This window comes from Lissotriton vulgaris, chromosome 1_1, assembly GCF_964263255.1.
Source record: "Lissotriton vulgaris chromosome 1_1, aLisVul1.2, whole genome shotgun sequence".
NCBI classification, from domain to species: Eukaryota; Metazoa; Chordata; class Amphibia; order Caudata; family Salamandridae; genus Lissotriton; species Lissotriton vulgaris.
The window spans coordinates 1037392697-1037411330 of NC_141685.1; the positions used below are offsets into that span (position 1 = coordinate 1037392697).

Consider the following 18634-nt stretch of genomic DNA (forward strand, 5'->3'; position numbering starts at 1 on the left):
GTCAGCCACTCCAAGTTCCTTAGCCACTCTACCCATGGCAAAGTGTGCAAATTGAGGGTGGAAGAGGTCAAGAACTTTGTCTAGAACACTATTATTCTCCACTAAGGAACAATGGGAGGTGTGGTCAGTGTGCTAGTTGCTGGGTCAGCAATGTGTAAAAGTCTGGTTGGTTTATACTTGGAGTATATAGGTTGTCCAGTACCAGATGGCCAACATCTAGCCTCTCTTCAAAAATACCTTTTGCCCATCTTTCTCTATCACAACCGACCATCGGCCGCAAAGGAGTCTCCTCCTTTGAACACACTACAACTCCACTAACATATGCAGAATGAGCAGCACACCAAATTTGTTCCAGCACCTCTGTAACATTGACCCTTAAAGTGTTTCCTGCAGTAGGGCAATTTGGAGACCCCTACGGCTAAAATACGAATAGCTTTTAGCTCTCTTACATAGAGAACTCATCATCCAGATGATACATGTCATAAATATTTCTTAAGTGATGTTGTGTTGCTATTCCACTTATATGCTGCCCCCCTTACAGCCTCACCCCCACCAGGTCAGCGACACAGGATTCCAATACATTTTAGACCACCAACTCCACCTAATTAAAACATCCATCAAATTCCCACCCAAGGACCGAAGAACACAAAAATAACTACAAGACATTCTTCTATCCAAATAACTATATATAATATTCATGTAGTACCTTGCGCTCAATGGTCTCTGCTCAAAGGCACTAGGGGGATGCACCATCAAGTCATGGCTTCCCTACCAGCCTACCCTGGAGCACAAACTATTGTTTCCTAATGGGAGAACACTCAAATCTGAAATGTCAAACTTTATCTGAACCAGTCACTATCAATATTATTTTATTGTCCCCAATATATACCTTTCTTAAGTCACAACAATTCCTCTGTAGACTGAGGGGTAATCTTGGGAAGCACTCTTCTTTGATCCCTGATCCTCCATGGTGTATCTCAGTCTACATTGTTCAAATCTGTATCCTCAAAGCTGGGAAACTGTGTCTCCTTACTGATCCTGGCAGCTGCAGCCAATGCCAAATCGTTTAGGCGAAGTAGTGGGCGTGTTTGTGGGAGTATTGCGTTGTGTGTGTTATCCTAATCGCTGAACCGGTTGTGTAGGTCTATGTTGTCTGGGTCGACATGTTCTGTTGGCTAACCCTTGTTGTTCAGTCCAATCCTACACTACCTCAAGCCCTGTGGAGAAAAGTGATTAACTCATTTTGAGAATAGTATAATACAACAGTATTCTAGATGTGATGAATATGTTATATGTGCAGTAATCTGTCTACTGCACATTAAAAAAATTTCAGCCTTCTAAAGGAGGGAATCATGAGAATAGATGGAAAAAGTCAAAACCATTTCAGTCTTTAATAATGCCTTCAGCTGCGAAAAACCAAGTAGTTGGATGAAAACAAACATTGGCAGAGTACAATGACGGCATCACTGTAATTGGTGGTAAAACTGACCAACTGTGGGATCTATCACGTCCCTATGGAGCCATTTAGTTCTAATTGGAGAATAAACTTTTTGGAAAAAAGTGCTTTTACTTTTTCCTAGGTTCATAGATGGAGATTCAACCATTCTCTTTGAACGTCCCTAAACATTAGCCTACTCTAGGATTATATTTTGTATATATTGTGATATAAATGCATTACCAAAATGCAGCAATATTGCAGTGGGAATGGAAAAGCATATGAGTTAAGATCAGCTTAAAGCCTAGTAAACATTAGGGTTATCCCTCATTAATATGCGGAAATAAAACAATCAATGTAATATCACATAAATGAACAGTATCAACTTATTTGCTGTATCCAGGTTATTAGCAAACACACACATCCTCTAGACCATATATTTTCCATACTAATTACAGTTTAGTTTGGATATTTTGTACAACAAAATGAAAAGGGGGGTTGTAGAAGAAACTTATACCTTACCTTCAGCGTTAAACTTTCTCTGAAATTACCCAAGAGGCTCTGGTCTTTTTTGCGATTTTCATTAATCTTGTCGATCAGTTGCTGAGCTCGGTTCTGCAAGTTTTCGATGCTGGCATCCAACGCTGCAAAGTAGTTAGCAGACTTTGTGTCCATCGCAGTCATGTTTGAGTCACCAAGAGAGGAGCTTAGTGAAGGACTTGGTGATGGTGCATTCCTGAAGCCAAAAGTATAATAGAAAAAGAAATGTAGACAATTGCATACCTCCTTAAACCTAAAAAGTAATACATGATTTCTCATTTTGCTTCCAGTGTGACCCGAGTCCTGCAACACCTTCCTAAATATAACAGATAGACATGCTTTCAAAACAGAGTACAATCTTAACTATTTGGTTATGAAGAAAACAATATACATTGTTAATTAAAACTTAACCCCTTCAAGCGTGGGGCTGTGCTGCGATGGGGGAAGAGGGAGATGGTGGATGTCCTTATGCTCCAGGAGACTCATATGCTGGGCTCCAAGGCCCTCAGCCTTCAGAGGTTCGGCTATCAACAGGTTTACCATGCTGGCTTTGCGAGGGGTTCACGGGGGGTGGCCATATTGGTACATCGTAGGGTGGCCTATGTTCATGAGAAACAGTGGATTGATCCTCAGGGTAGATTTGTCTTTATTCAAGGCCTGCTGGGCTCCGAGCCGGTGGTTTTTGGAAGTGTTTACGCCCCTCCCCCCCTGCAGTGGGCATTGTCTGAGCGGTTGTTTGCGCTGTGGGATGAAATCCCCGAGGTCCTGACCATGGTGGGGGGTGACTGGAATGAAGTCATGGATGTGAGCCTGGACCGCCAGCGACGGGTGCATGTGGTGCCTGATCCCCCTCCCGCGGCTGCTCCCACCCGGTTGTGTGCGACGGTGCGTAGTCTGGGCTGGATTGATGTGTGGCGGCATTTCCACCCCGCGGAGCGGGCCTACACGTATGTATCGGCGGTGCATGGGTCCTTCTCTAGGCTTGACTATTTGTTTGTACCGGGTGCCTGTCTGAGCCGTGTCAGGGACGCAGCGATACTCCCCAGGGGCCTCTCGGATCATTCCCCTGTCCTGGCCACCGTGACCCTCCCCTCTAAACGGCAGCCATTTCGATGGCGCATGTCCGCCTGGCAGCTACAGCGGCCGGAATACGTGACGCATATACGCCAAGCGATCGACCATTTTTGGCGCGAGAACCTGGTGGGGGGTGTCGATGCCATTGTTGTGTGGGAAGCGCTGAAGCCTACGATACGGGGCATCGATATAGCTTGGTGTGCGGCCGCTCGGCGGGAGCATCGGGAGGCCATTGTGACCGCCGCGGCCCGAGTGGAGGCCCTGGAGCAGCGTAGCCGACTCGGGGGCGACGAGGGTGTCGTGCGACGGCTCCTGCAGGCCCAGCAGACGTATGCCTCGGTTCTATACGAGGAGGCCCGACAGGCGTGGCTCGCCACGCGTAGCAGGGTGTACCAGTGGGGCGACAAGTCCTGCACCATGTTACATAGGCTTTGCCAGGCGACCTTCCAACCCCTAGAACTGCCCGGCCTTGCGGCGGATGACGGGTCGGTCATGTCCGACCCGGATTTACTGGCGGCGAGCTTTGCCCGCTATTACGCGGCACAATATGCTCCCCGAGACCCAGTGGTGGAGAGCGACATAGCCTCATATTTGGATGACCTACTCCCACGGGCAGTCCCGGATGAGACTAGAGCGGCCCTGGAGGCCCCGCTCACCTCCGAAGAACTTGGCGAGGCCCTTGGCCAGCTGAACACCGGGAAGGTGCCCGGCCCGAGCGGTTATCCTGCCGAATTCTACAAGAAGTTCCACGTTCAACTGGGACCCCATTTCCGCACCGCTCTGGAGGCGGCGAGGTCTCGGGGCGAGCTGCCACCTGACTGGCGCCACGCCGAGATTGTGGTCTTTTTGAAGCCGGGCAGGGCGCCGGATCGGCACGACTCCTACAGGCCGATCTCTCTCCTCAACATAGAGGCCAAGATTCTGGCGAAAGCCCTTGCGAACCGATTGCTGCCCCACATTGCCGACCTGGTCCACCCTGATCAGGCCGGGTTCATGCCGCGCAGGGCTACCCGACATAATATCCGACGGGCACAGGCAGCGATCGACGCTATGGGTGACAGGGATGAACAGGCCGCACTCCTTCTTGCGGACATGGACCGGGCCTTCGACTCGGTGAGTTGGGCATATTTGTTCGCCTTGCTGGCCCGCCTCAATATAGGGCCGGTCTTCCTGTCCTACATTCGCCTCCTGTACACCAATGTCACAGCCTCGGTCCGTGTCGCCGGTGCGGTCTCTGGGCGCTTCCGGATCGGCCGTGGTACCCGACAGGGTTGTCCACTCTCCCCCTACTTGTTTGCCCTGGCCATGGAGCCCCTGGCGGCGCGGGTCCGAATGGATGCCCATCTCCGTGGCTTTGTCTGGAATGACCATCTAACTGATAGGATTGCACTCTATGCTGACGACGTCCTCCTGTTCCTTACTGATTTGCGGCGCTCGGGTCCCCGAGTCTTGGAGATCATGCGTGGGTTTGGCGAGGTCTCGGGGCTTCATCTTAACTTGTCTAAATCAACCCTGTGGGTTCTACGTGGCGGAGTGGTTGCCGATCCTTGGGCCGCCGACTTGCGCGTGGCGACGGACGGCCTGAAATATCTGGGCGTCTTCCTCTCGACTTCACGGGCAGTGGCCTGGACACGCAGTGTCTTACCGGTATGGGACCGAGTCCAAACCGATGTCAAAACATGGTCCAGGATGCCCCTTACAATCTATGGGAGGTCGGCCATCTTTAAGATGGTGGCGCTGCCGAGGCTGCTGTACCAACTCCAGAGCTTCCCACACCCTATTGGCATGGAGTGGTTCCGGCAGGTGAACTCTGTGCTGGGCCGCTTCCTGTGGGATGGCGGAGCTGCCAGGGTGGCCCTGAGAACGTGCTTTCTGTCCACGTACTGTGGGGGCTTGGCCACGTCCGACCTTCTCTCCTACTATCAGGCGTCGCACCTCCTTGTCCTCAATGACTGGTGGTATGGAGACAGGAGTGATCCGGCCTATGCCCTAGAGAGACACCTGATGGGAGATCGCACACTTCACACCATTCTTTACTCAGCTCGTATACGCCGTGGGTTGCCGTCGGTCACTAAAGTGGTCTTTGCCGTGTGGCGGCAGTCTCTGCGCCGTATGGGTTGGTGGGGCAAACTGACAGCCGAAACGCCGCTGTGGCACAATGGCATGCTCCCGGAATTGGCGGCTTTGGCCGGGTTTGAGGGCTGGGAGGCTATTGGATTTACACAACTGGGCCAGGTCATGTCGGGCACCGCCCTCAAGTCCTTTGAGGACCTCCGTGCGGAGTTCCAGATGTCTCACTCCCAGTTCTTCCGTTACCTCCAGCTGAGGCATGCCCTGGGCCCGAGTATCGCCGGCCTCGACTCCCTGCCCGAGTTCAGCCCCATTGAGGCGAAAGTGTTTATGGGTGACCTGGGAGATAAGAAGGTCTCTAGGATCTATCAGTCCCTTGTTACACACTGCTCCTCCACTCTCAGCTCCCTTCGGGAAGCGTGGGAAGTGGATGTGGGCGCCCTGGACGAGGATGATTGGAGGGAGGCACTGGAGTCCCCACGTGGCACCGCTGTTGCGGTTCGGCTCCGCCTGATACAATTCAAATACTTGCATCGTGCCTACTACACACGTGAACGCCTGTGGAAGGCTGGTTTGATTGCGTCCTCGGAGTGCCTGCGTTGTGGGGAGGTGCCTGGCTCTTTGCTGCATACAGTGTGGTCGTGTGGTCGCCTGGCTGGCTTCTGGAGGGGAGTATGGAGTTGCCTGGCTGAGGTCCTGGGATGGGATCTTCCTCGTACCCACCGATTAGGCCTGCTGCACGTTATGGAAGGGGTAGGGGGTAACGTCTATAAGCGCCACCTGTTGCTCCTGGGCCTGGTCGTGGCCAAGCGTGACCTGGCTCGGGCTTGGAAATCTGTAAGGGCCCCCCCCCTGTCTGCATGGAAGGCTGGGCTAGACTACTTCATGGGCCTTGAGAAGCCAGTCTTTGAGGCGCGAGGTTGCCCGCGCAAACATTTCAAAATCTGGAAGCGGTGGGCCGACTACCGCGGCCTGTCCTTGGAACCCCCGGCGGAACAGGAGGAGGACATTTGATCGCAGTGACATTCCTGGCCCGAATGGCAAAGCCCTGGTTGCATCGTACCTGATTCTTTTATGTGTACCGTCTTTATGTTGCCTATGTACATGTGTGGTGGGGGGGGGTGTTGGGTAGGGGTGGGGGAGTAGTTGGGGTTGGGGTGGGCAGTTAGGAAGTCTTTAAAGCTGAGCTTCATCATTTGATTCATGGATTAACGAGTATATCACTGTGCATTCATACTGTTGTGGGGATCTTGGTATGTGAAGATACCACATTCTTGATACTCTTCTGCTCAATAAAATTGGTTTTGGAAAAAAAAAAAAAAACTTAACCCCTTCACTGCTAGGCCTGCCCCCCCCCCCCCCCCCGTGCCATGCCCTTTTTTTGGCTATTTGGGGTTGTTTGCGCTTAGGTCCCCATAACTTTGTGTCCATATAAGGTATCCACGTCAAATTTTTGCCATTTTCTTCCAACATGTTGAGTATTCTAAAGGTACCCAGCGTTTGGGCATTTCCCTTGGAGGAGACCAAGAAATTACGCAAAATACATCAAAATTTGGGGGTTTGGGGGGAAATGGGGAAAAAGTGCTGGAGAAGAAAGTGTCAGTTTTTTCCCCTGTAAAGGGTATCAATGAAGGGTTTGTGCTGCTAAAATCATCATCTTCCCAGATTTCAGGAACAAGAAAATGTTCGTCAGAAAACCAAATATTTCTTCACAGTTTTGCCATTTTACTGGGACATAGCCTATTTTTCCGATTTTTTGTGCTTTCAAACCTCCTTCCAGTTGGTGGTTGAAATGGGTGTGAAACCAATAATGGATCCTGGAAAGCTATACATTTCTGAAAACAGACAAAATTCCGAATTCAGCAAGGGGGCATTTGTGTAGATCCTTCCAGGTTTTTTTTTTTTTATATAAAGAAACATTTGAAATAAAAGAATATTGAAATGTAGTTGAAAAAAATAGCCATTTGTGCCTATATTTTCAATTGTAATTTCTTCTCTCTATTGTGATTTTTGAAAGCTATATACTAATACATCTGTGGCACACTTCTGGTTGCGGGGGTATATGAGGCTTGTAGGTTCACCAAGAACCTGAAGTACCCAGAGCCAATAACTGAGTTGCACCTTGCAATGTTTTTTCATTGTGTACCGGGTAATGCAAAGGCTACTTACCAGTATGCATCTGTTCTTGGCATGTAGGGCTGCTGACATTCATATCTGTGCATAGATCGCCGCCTAGTGTTGGGTCCGGATGATTGCACATTGTTGTCCTGGAAGAGTCTTCGAAGTATCACGAGATAGGTGGCTCCTCCCCTGGACTACAGTGCGCATGGGCATCCACTCCATCCCCAGATTGCTTTTAGCCATTCTGGCCAAGATGGAGTGAAACTCAGTGAATGATGACCATGCCATGAAATGATATGTGAACACTGCAGCTGCTACAGGCGCCGGGGAGGAGGGCGGGCGATATGAATGTCAGCAGCCCTACATGCCAAGAACAGATGCATACTGGTAGGTAGCATTTGCAGTTCGAGGCATGGGGGCTGCTGAATTCATATCTGTGCATAGAATACATAGCAGTCCCTCCATTAGCGGCGGCCGCCCGTGCCAGCTGCAGCAGTTTGGAAAAGTGTCTTGAGAACAGCCTGCCCTACAGCTGCCTGCTGTTTGGAGTGCAGTAATGCTTAGTAAATGTATGTGTGGTAGACCATGTGGCTGCTCTACATATGTCCTCCAAGGGAATGTTTCCAAGGAAAGCCATAGAGGCCCCCAACTTTCTGGTGGAGTGGGCTCTCGGTGGAATTGTAAGAGTGCGTTTTGCCTTTGCATAGCAGATTTGAATACATTTCACGATCCACCTGGCAATACCAGCCTTGGAAATAGGGTTACCTTTTTGATGTGGCGCAAAGGCAACAAAAAGCTGCTTAGTCTTTCTAAAATCCTTGGTCCTATCAATGTAATACAGAAGGGCCCGTTTAACGTCAAGGGTGTGGAGCATCCGCTCAGCCAGCGACTCTGGATTTTGAAAGAACACCGGCAACTCAATGGTTTGGTTGATGTGGAACTGAGACACTAACTTGGGTAGAAATTTAGGGTTAGTGCGGAGCTTAGAACTTAGAAGAAAGGCTCTTGGATTGTGAGGGCTTGTAGCTCACTAACCCTCCATAGCGATGTAATTGCTACCAGGAAAGCCACTTTCCATGTTAAGAACTGAAGTTCACAAGAATGTAGTGGCTCAAAGGGAGGACCCATCAGCCTTGTAAGAACCACATTGAGGTTCCATTCCGGAGCTGGTGGAGTCCGTGGCGGAATGACTCTTTTGAGGCCTTCCAGAAATGCCTTGATGGCAGGCACTTTGAAAAGTGAAAGGTGCTGCCTATTTTGAAGGTATGCTGCCATCGCAGACAGGTGAATGCGAATGGAAGTATATGCCAGATTACACGTGTATAGATGGAACAGGTAACAGATGATGTTCTGAATGGAAGCATCCAGTGGATCAATGCTGTGGTTTGCGCAATAGATGACAAACCGCTTCCATTTTGCCGCATAACATGCTCTAGTAGTGGGCTTTCTCGCCTCCCGAATGATGTCCATGCAATTGGGAGGAAGGTTAAGGTAGCCAAATTCTATGACTTCAGGAGTCAGATCGCCAGGTTGAGCTGTTGCGGATCTGGGTGCTGAATGTCGCCATGGCTCTGCGTCAGAAGGCTGGGTGTGAGATGAAGCCTTTGATGCGGTACCACGGAAAGTTCCAGAAACGTGGTGTACCATGGTTGGCGAGCCCACGTTGGAGCAACTAGGATGAGAGTCATCGAGTGCTGCCTGAGCTTGCATGCCACCAGCGGTATCAGAGGTGCTGGGGGAAAAGCGTACGCAAATCTGCCTGACCAGTTCATCCACATCGCATTGCCCTGCGACTGAGGGTGTGGGAACCTGGCGGCGAAGCTTTGGCATTTTGCGTTCTCCCTTGTGGCGAACAGGTCTATCTCTGGATGACCCCACCTTTGGAAGTACGGTTGGAGTACTGATGGATGTATCTCCGACTCGTGCATTTGGTGGCTGTGCCTGCTGAGCAGGTCCGCCATCTGATTGTCCTTGCCTGGGAGATGCTCTGCCATGAGGAAGATGTTCCTCTGAATGGCCCACTTCCACCTGCTCTGAGCCACATGAGACAGCTGCGGGGAGTGAGTGCCCCCCTGTTTCTGAATGTAGTACATGGCCGTCATGTTGTCCGTCCGGATCAACACGACCTTGTTGCACAGATGTACTTTGAATGCCTTTAAGGCCATGAAGATCGCCATCAGTTCTAGAACATTGATGTGCATCTTCTTTTGCTGTAGTGTCCATAGTCCCTGCACAGTGTATTGGAGTACATGCGCTCCCCATCCCTGGAGAGAAGCGTCCGTCGTCATGATAATCTGCGGCACAGGCTCTTGAAACGGTCGTCCCTTGCAAAGGTTTCGTGGATTCCACCAATGCAGAGTTGTATGCCCGACCGCTCACCAACACTAGGTCTTTCAACTGCCCGTGAGCCTGAGTCCACTGATGTGCTAAGCACTCCTGAAGCGGACGCATATGTAGCCTCGCGTGCGGGACTATGGAGATGCAGGAGGCCATCATGCCTATCAACTGCATGAACACTCTTGCTGGAAGCGAGTGCTGAGGTCTGAACCTTTGGATCAGCGACTGAATGCTGTTGACTCTCACTGAATTTGGCTGTGCTGTGGCCGCCAGAGTGTTTATGGTCGCACCCAGATACTGCCGTATGTGAGCGGGCTGGAGATGGGACTTTGGGTAATTCAGTGAGAACCCCAGATCGTGCAGAAGGCGAATGGTGTGGGACACGTGGGCGGCGCACAGCTGGGCCGACTTTGCCTGAATGAGCCAGTTGTCCAGATAGGGGTAGACGTGGATGTTTTGACGTCTTAGATGCGCCGCCACCGTCGCCAGGCACTTTGTGAAAACCCTGGGCGCTGTGGCGACCCCAAAAGGCAAAACCTTGAACTGGTAGTGCTGGTTTTGAATGGTGAACCTGAGGTACTTTCTGTGAGAAGGATGCAGTGGAATGTGGAAGTACGCATCCTTGAGGTCCAGTCGCTAGGAAGTCCCCTTGCTGAAGCAGTGGGAGAACCTGCTGCAGCGTGAGGATATGGAAATGCTCTGACAGAATGTAAAAGTTGAGAGGTCTGAGGTCTAGGATGGGCCTGAGGGATCCGTCCTTCTTTGGGATCAGAAAGTACAGGGAGTAAACCCCTGTACCTCTTTCTTGCAGGGGCACGAGCTCTATTGCTCCTTTTTGCAGCATGACGTTGACTTCTTGCTGCAACAAGTGCAAGTGCTCGCCGGACATAGGACGGGTCTTTGGGGGTATGTTGGGTGGAGTGGATGTGAGCTCCAGACAATAACCATATTGGATAAGAGATCTGACCCACCTGTCCGTGGTGATGGACTTCCACACGGGCAGGAACTGCTGGAGTCTCCCCCCGACCGGTGTTGCGTGGTCGGGGGGCAGTGACAAGGCGTCACTGTTTGTTGGCGGTGGAGGACCTGGAGCTGTTATTACCACGTCCTCTGCCTTTGACGTTGTTGCCACGGTATCCACCCCGACCCTTGTTGGTATAGGAGGGTTGGGTGTTACTTTTATAGAATTGCGTTGACTGTGACACTTGACCCCTTGAGGTGCCTATTATTGGAGCGTCGAAAGGAACCACCCCGAAACTGCTGGGACTGCAAGGCACCCATAGACTTAGCAGTGTCGGTGTCTTTTTTCATTTTTGAGGGTGGTATCGACTTCTGGGCCAAACAGGTGGGCTGGGTTGACAGTTTGGTTGAGGATGGTAGTTTGAATGTCTGGTTTGAAACCGGATATTCTGAGCCATGCATGCCTACGCAGTAGATTGCTAGTGTTTATCGCTCTTGAGGCGGTGTCAGCCACATCCAGAGCGCACTTAATTGAAGCATTGGTGAAAAGCTTCCCCTCCTGTACCAACATTTCAGCTGCTTCCTTATATTGCTCTGGCAGGTGTTGTAGAAGTGTCTCTAGCGTGTCGTAGTGTGCCCTGTCGTAACGCGCAAGCAGCGCCTGTGTGTTGGATATGCGCCATATGTTGGCTGCCTGCGCAGCAACACGCTTCCCTGAAGCCTCAAATACTTTTGATTCCTTGTCTGGGGGAGGAGCATCACCCGTAGTCTGTGAGTTGGCTCTTTTGCGAGCATTGGAGACAACCAAGGAATCCAGAGGCAACTGTCCTTTGATGTATGTTGGATCAGTGGGCGCCGCCTTGTACTTCTTGTCAATACGTGGGTTGACAACTCTTGCTCGGGTGGGCTCCTTGAAGACCTCTGGCGCATGTTTCAACACCCCTTTTAGCATTGGCAAAGTCTTTACAGTTTTTTCAGCGACTGAAAAGGTGTCAAAAAGAAAATCGACGTCTACTGGGTCAGCATGGAGATCGACGTCATGGTTGGCTGCTGCTCTTTCGATTAGAGCATTGAAAGCTGCAGAGTCCTCTGTTGGGGAAGTTTTTGCTGTAAAGAGCTGAGGCTCCTGTCCTGAATGCAGATCCCCAGGGTCCCCACCAGCAGACCAAGGCTCAGTCACATCCTCTGGGTCTGAGTAGACTGGATAGGCATACTCATCCTCGTCGTTACCATCACCCTCTTCAACATTAGAATGAGTGGGCGAAAGTTCATGGCCTTGGGGTGATGCAGGCTCCAAAGGGGCAGAGGCACCAGCAGAGTCCATCTTTTTCTTAAGTGGGATTTGGAAATGCTCCAAAGCTGGTTCAGGGGTGATTTTCCTTTTAAGGAGCGAGAGCTTGCCTGTGTTGGCGTCGATGATCACTTCTCGACGCTCTTCTTCTGCCAGTGGTTGGTGGCGCGGGCTTGGAACCACCAACGATGCCTTCGGCGTCGAAGATAACTTCAAGGGCACCCCGGCCCCAGGCTTCGCTGTGAAAGCCTTCGGCGCCGTCTTCGGCGGCAACGTGAACAGAATTGGCGTGGGCGCTTTCGCCGGTTTCTGGAGAGGCTTGGGCGGCACAGTGCCCTGCGGCTCGACTGCCGCGGTCCCCTCCCTAATACGCTGAAGGGACTCGGTGACCTTTTTAGTGAGCGAGGCGGAGGGACGCACCGGCTCGAGAGAGTCTTCTGAAGCAGAATTTGGGCCGGCGACCGAGGCCGCAGTCTTCGGAGCCGACGCAGCTGCCTTGGCCTTGTCGATTGGAAGCGGGGCAGTGATAGACTTGGGGTCGTCCTGCCGCTTCTTAGTGGTCTTCTTATGGTCGTCGACCTTCTTGGTATCGATGCGACTTTTAAGTGCGTCAACCAACTTCGGCGCCGACGCAGCCGCGTCGGACGTCTTCACCTTCGGCTTCGACACGGTAGTCTTCGGGTCGGCCATTTCGGCGTGGCTCTTGAGCTCGACGGCCATTTTGGATTTCTTCGGCTCCGAAGCCTTCGACCTGACCAGTGAGACTTGCGCTTTCGGTTTCGATACGTCTGGCGTCGAGACCGATGGTTTCACTTTCGGTTTCTGTACCGTAAGTGGTGCCGTATCAATGTCCGTGGCCGGGCCGGAAGGCGGAGCCGTGGGACGGGAATCAAGACTTTGGGTAAGGCCCGAAGGCGATCCCTCGGCCTGGGCCTTAGAATGGTGGCTGTCCCCGGAGTCAGTGTGAGGAAGCTCCTCCTCCGAGCTATCCTCTACGGTGGCAATGGCCCAGTCGTCGTCCCCTACCTCCTCGACGACTTCATCGAAATCCTCGTCTTCCGCGTCGTAGTCTTCCTCGACCTCCGACGCCGGGTTAGACTCCGTGATATCCTGGATAGTGTCGTCGCCGACATCCTCCGTGTCGAAGATGTCAGTCGGAGGGGGTGCCGATCGCTGGGCCTGCAGTCTTGCAGCTCGGCGGAGCTTGAGCGACTTCTTCGACCGAAACTTGGAGCAGGCCATACACTTGGCCTCATCGTGGTCCGGCGACAAGCATTTATTGCACACTGGGTGCACGTCGATATGTGGGTACTTTGAGGCACACACCGGGCACCTCTTAAATGGACTTCGTTCCATGATGAAAGTAGTTTGGAGCGTCGTGTAGGCCCGTCCGCGCCGAAAGCACGCGGAAGGGCAGTGTTGGCTCGGAGTCGATGAAACAAACGATCCCGAACGATAGACAATACCGACGCGAGTCTTAAAGACCTTTTGGTCTCAAGTAAAAGAAGTTAAACAACTATCGATTCCGACAAAGGGAACCGAAACACATCCGAACCCAATGGCGGAAAAATAAAATCTGGGAATGGAGTCGATGCCCATGCGCACTGTAGTCCAGGGGAGGAGCCACCTATCTCGTGATACTTCGAAGACTCTTCCAGGACAACAATGTGCAATCATCCGGACCCAACACTAGGCGGCGATCTATGCACAGATATGAATTCAGCAGCCCACATGCCTCGAACCAACTAGTTACTTACCTGTACACTAAGTGTGAGAAGTTGACCTGATATATGATGCTCACTAGTTCTAGTGATCACCTTGTATCAGTCCAAACAACCCTTATGGTGATTGGTTGTAAGTCAACCTTATAGACCAGCTATCCTAATGGTAGCATGGACAAAGCAGTCTTAGGCTAAACTCTTTTGGCATGTGAAGCCAGCTGTTTTACCACATATAACCCCTTGAATACCAAATGAAAGGACACCACACAGGTAGTTATGAAAATAAACAAGATATTTATTAACTAACAAACACCTCTGAACTCTTTATGAGATCAGAGGGCTAAGCACATGACAAGACTCTTAAGAAAAATACGTTTAAGTTGCACAATTACAATGTTGCCCTAGGGGCACAACAAACCATACACTAAGTAAGTGGAATGTGAAAGTGGATAGAAGGAATAGAGCTGACTAGAGGCTGTAGGATCGCTGAGACTACACTACCCTAACCTTAGGTAAGTAATAGGAGGCCCACGGAACGCGTGTGCAGAGTGTGAACTCACACGCGAGATGCGTAACAACGTCTATGGACAGTACAGTTCACGAAAAAGGTGAGTACGGACAATCCTGACTAGTTAGGACTAAAACGACTGTGGAACTGGACACTAGGAGAGTAAATCTACCCTTGAGCACCGAAATGCTCTTGTTACCTCACCCACAGGCTGCGGGTGCATAGGTGCGAAGTCGTGTCGGGTTCCGGCGTTGAAGTCTATGGAGCCTGAAAGAAAAGATGCTGCAGGCGACCAGGAGGGAAATTTCCGATGTGATCAAAGGGTGGATCAGTGAAGAGGAGGACCTGAAAGCAGAGGGGACAATGTTCAAAGTCACTAGCCAGTGACTGGAGTGGAACCAGATGTCCTCGTCGCGATCAGGTGAAGAGTGGACGCTTGTCTCTGCAGCCACGTGGACCAGGAGGTGTCTTCGACGACCAGGATGGAGGCACGAGCTGTCACACGCATGCTCTCGCTGTCGGCGGTGTCCGATCCGGATTTGGAGTCAACAGGCCTTGGCAAAGGCAACCCACGCAGTGAGTGGAAACGGCGTCTGAAGTGGACCAGGAGGGTCCGGGGTGCTTCTCCTTTGTAGGGAAGCAAGGGCCAGTCTGGAGCAACCAGACCATCAGATTGGATTTCAAGGTTCGTCGTCCAGGAGGTCACTAGCCAGCCGGCAAGTGACCAGACAACGCGTCGAGCAGCAGACAGGCAAAAGGGCCCCACGCAGATCTCGTGGATGCTGGAGGGCTGGTCTTCGGTGCAGGAGCTGCTCGGGGTTGGGGCTTCTCAGTCCCCAAAGCACTTGGTCGAGGTTACCTCAGAAGTCGTGCTGGAGCAAAGTGCTGCTTCTTCCAAGATGGCTGGTCCCACGTGTCTCGTCGCACCCACGGATCTCAGCTGTGCTGCAGATGTGGGTAGAGGTCGGAGAGGTCTGGGAATCCGGGTCTCGTCGGGCTCTGAAGTCTGGATCCTCGAGGGAAGACGACAAAGGGAAGCCGCTGGACGCTGATGGTGCCTGCTTGTGCAGGGTGGACACTCCTTGCCCACAAGGGAGATTTCTTCAGTCTTCTGTGTAGAAAGTCGAAGTCCAGAGTTTCTTCTTGTAGAGTTTCAGTTCAGGATTAATCTAATTTGGAATGAGACCAGCTCCTACCTTTATCCTGCTAAAAGGGGCTGTACTACGACTAGGTCCCTCCTATGGGATAGATACACCCCCTATCCTTTGTTCAGTCTTGCGCCAGAGCTGGGGCTGGAGAGCCCCAGGAACTGGTTTGGACCGGTGTATGCACAGGGACACCTTGTGTGCCCCAGGCATGTCTAATTCCTTTCAGCCCTGTCCTACCCAATGCACAAAATCCTGTAAGGGTTGTTGCTAGCACCTCCCAAGGCAGGAAACCCTTTGTCCAAGCCTCCCTCGCTGGAAGGACTCCCAGCAGCAGGAGGTCAGACTTGTGTCTGTGGTGGCAGCATCCATTTTGTGATGCTGAGGCTCGGGTTAACTTTAACCGGGGTTCACAGTTAGGTACATGTCGTGTCCCTCTAAAAGGGTGGAATGCTACCCCCGTCGCCAGAACTGGCGAGGGGGTAGTATTCCAATTCGTATGACACCTTACTCGACATGTTTTGATAATGCTATGCCAAAGTTAGCAATAACCGCGAGGATTATAATGCACTTAAGAGTATATGGTATAGCGTTATCATGGAAACAGCTAAAGGACTTGGTTCCGAAAGCTGTAGACAGGCTCAACTCATGCCAGAGCACTATCTCACATAATTCCAAGCACTCTGCCTCCATGATTGTTAAGGCCTGCCATAGGAGTGACTTATAGGAGTATATGTGTCCATTTTAGGTTTAGATATAGGCATACTATATCTAAAGCAAAGAGTGATTACACCACCTTGCCCCAGCTGATTGATCAGCCAGTTGTGTCAGATTTGGATGGCCAGCCAGGGGTGGCATAATACATGCTGCAGCCCCTTTGGGGCCCTGATGTGGTTTGATCTGAAGATTTATTCCCACCCTTCTATTGAGGCTTGGTTGATTCTTTCTTTTGGTCACCACCCTGGTTCTTAGGCCTAATCCTGGTTCTGACCCATTTGTCTGCCCTCTTACCCAAGTCTTGTGGAGAGGTCAGATCAGAGTCTACCAGGTGCTGGTGTAATAACTGGTTCTGACAATTATTTAAGACTTGCTCTCTCATAATTAAATTATACAATCCTGTGTAATCAGTAACCTTACTTCCCAGTAACCAGCCTTCCAAAGCCGTAGTGGCACAATCAACAAAGTCAGTCCAATCTTGAGCCTGAGTTTTCTGGGTGTCCCTGAACATTAACCTGTACTGTTCAGTTGTTAAGCCAAACCCATCAATCAGTGCATTTTTCAGGACTTGGTAATCATTAGCATCCTCATCTCTAACAGTGAGGAGCTTATCTCTACCCTTACCTTCAAAGGAGAGCCACAAGATAGCTGCCCACTGACTCTGGGGTACCTGCTGAACTTTGCAGGCTCTCTCCAAAGCAGTCATCCATTTGTGGATGTCATCCCCTACCTTAAAGGGGGCACTATTTTACTCAGGTTTCTGTTATCAAAACTCCTGTCTTTATCTCTAGGGATAATGTTGCTGCCACCAGTGGAATCTAATCCACTCAATTTCTGCTCTCTGGCAAAGGCAAGTTTCTCTTTGGCAAGGGCAAGTTCTTCCCTCTCAATCCTCAGATGCACTTCCCTCATCTTAGCTTCATGCTCTCCTCTCTGAGGGGATGCCATCCCTCTCTGAGAAGATGCCTGAGAGACATGGGTGTGAATAGATCTGTTAGAGCCTCTGGAGCGAGACCTAACTCGTCTATTCCCAAGGTTAAGCCTGCCCGAGGATGGGTCTGGGGCTCCCCCAGTTCCATTCTCATGTCTGCTTAAGTTGGCCCTGGTAAGTCTGCTGACTCCCTCCTGACCATTGTCTACCTCTCCATCAGATGAGTCTCCATCTTCCTCCACTTCTTCAGTCTCAGGGAGATTAGAGTCCTCCTCTACTGGGGGGTATGTTTCCTTCTGTAAGATCAGATGGGCCTGGATTAGAAGCCCTTCTTGCATCATATGTCTCTAAGAGACCTATCAGAAAAGGAAGGGTAGGGCTAGAACCCTGTTTCAGTTTCCTGGAGGTACACAATTGTCTCATCTCCTGGAAGCTGAGGGCTGCATATCTTGAAATGACCTGTGGAGGGTCAATATCACCAAGGGGAGCCACTGTGTTCTCTTCTGTGATAGACATGCTTTCTAGTGAGGGGTAAGTGGTGCACTTACCTACACTATGGGTTTTCCTACTGATCCCTTGCTAAGAGTTGTAGCCAGGGTGTGCTACTCCCTTTCTACTACAACAGCTGGTTCAGTAGAACTCCGAGTATTTCTAAGCTTTGTTATATGTACCTATGGTACCTTATGTGATCTTTCAAATGATATCTCAAGATTATATTTGGCAAAGACAACAGCAAGCTCAAATCCCAACCGCTGCACACCAATGTTAGAAGTTGGCCTGATATATGATGCTCACTAGTTCTAGTGATCACCTTGTATCAGTCCAAACAACCCTTATGGTGATTGGTTGTAAGTCAACCTTATAGACCAGCTATCCTAATGGTAGCATGGACAAAGCAGTCTTAGGCTAAACTCTTTTGGCATGTGAAGCCAGCTGTTTTACCACATATAACCCCTTGATTACCAAATGAAAGGACACCACACAGGTAGTTATGAAAATAAATTGGATATTTATTAACTAACAAAAACCTCTGAACTCTTTATGAGATCAGAGGGCTAAGCACATGACAAGACTCTTAAGAAAAATACGTTTAAGTTGCACAATTACAATGTTGCCCTAGGGGCACAACAAACCATATACTAAGTAAGTGGAATGTGAAAGTCGATAAAAGGAATGGAGCTGTCCAGAGGCTGTAGGATCGCTGGGACCACGCTATACTAACTCTAGGTAGGTAATAGGAGGCCCACGGAACGCGTGTGCAGAGTGTGAACTCACACGCGAGATGCGTAACAACGTCTATGGACAGTACAGTTCAAGAAAAAGGTGAGTACGGACAATCCTGACTAGTTAGGATTAAAACGACTGTGGAACTGGACACTAGGAGAGTAAATCTACCCTTGAGCACCGAAATGCTCTTGTTACCTCACCCACAGGCTGCGGGTGCATAGGTGCGAATTCGTGTTGGGTTCCGGCGTTGAAGTCTATGGAGCCTGAAAGAAAAGATGCTGCAGGCGACCAGGAGGGAGATGTCCGGTGTGATCCAAGGGTGGATCAGTGAAGAGGAGGACCTGAAAGCAGAGGGGACAATGTTCAAAGTCACTAGCCAGTGACTGGAGTGGAACCAGGAGTGGAACCAGATGTTGTCGTCGCGATCAGGTGAAGAGTGGACGCTTGTCTCTGCAGCCACGTGGACCAGGAGGTGTCTTCGACGACCAGGATGGAGGCACGAGCTGTCCCACGCAGGCTCTCGCTGTCGGCGGTGTCGGATCTGGATTTGGAGTCAA

The 18634-nt window shown here is 50.7% G+C and overlaps 1 protein-coding gene across 1 annotated transcript in view; it reads right to left on the minus strand.

Annotated features, from left to right (window-relative positions):
* SYCE2 (synaptonemal complex central element protein 2) overlaps positions 1-18634 on the minus strand; it is a 521719-nt gene that overhangs the window by 289327 nt on the left and 213758 nt on the right. The window contains exon 3 of the mRNA XM_086936443.1: positions 1958-2171. Coding sequence (XP_086792569.1) covers positions 1958-2171 — 214 coding nt within the window. The remainder of the gene's footprint in view (positions 1-1957; positions 2172-18634) is intronic.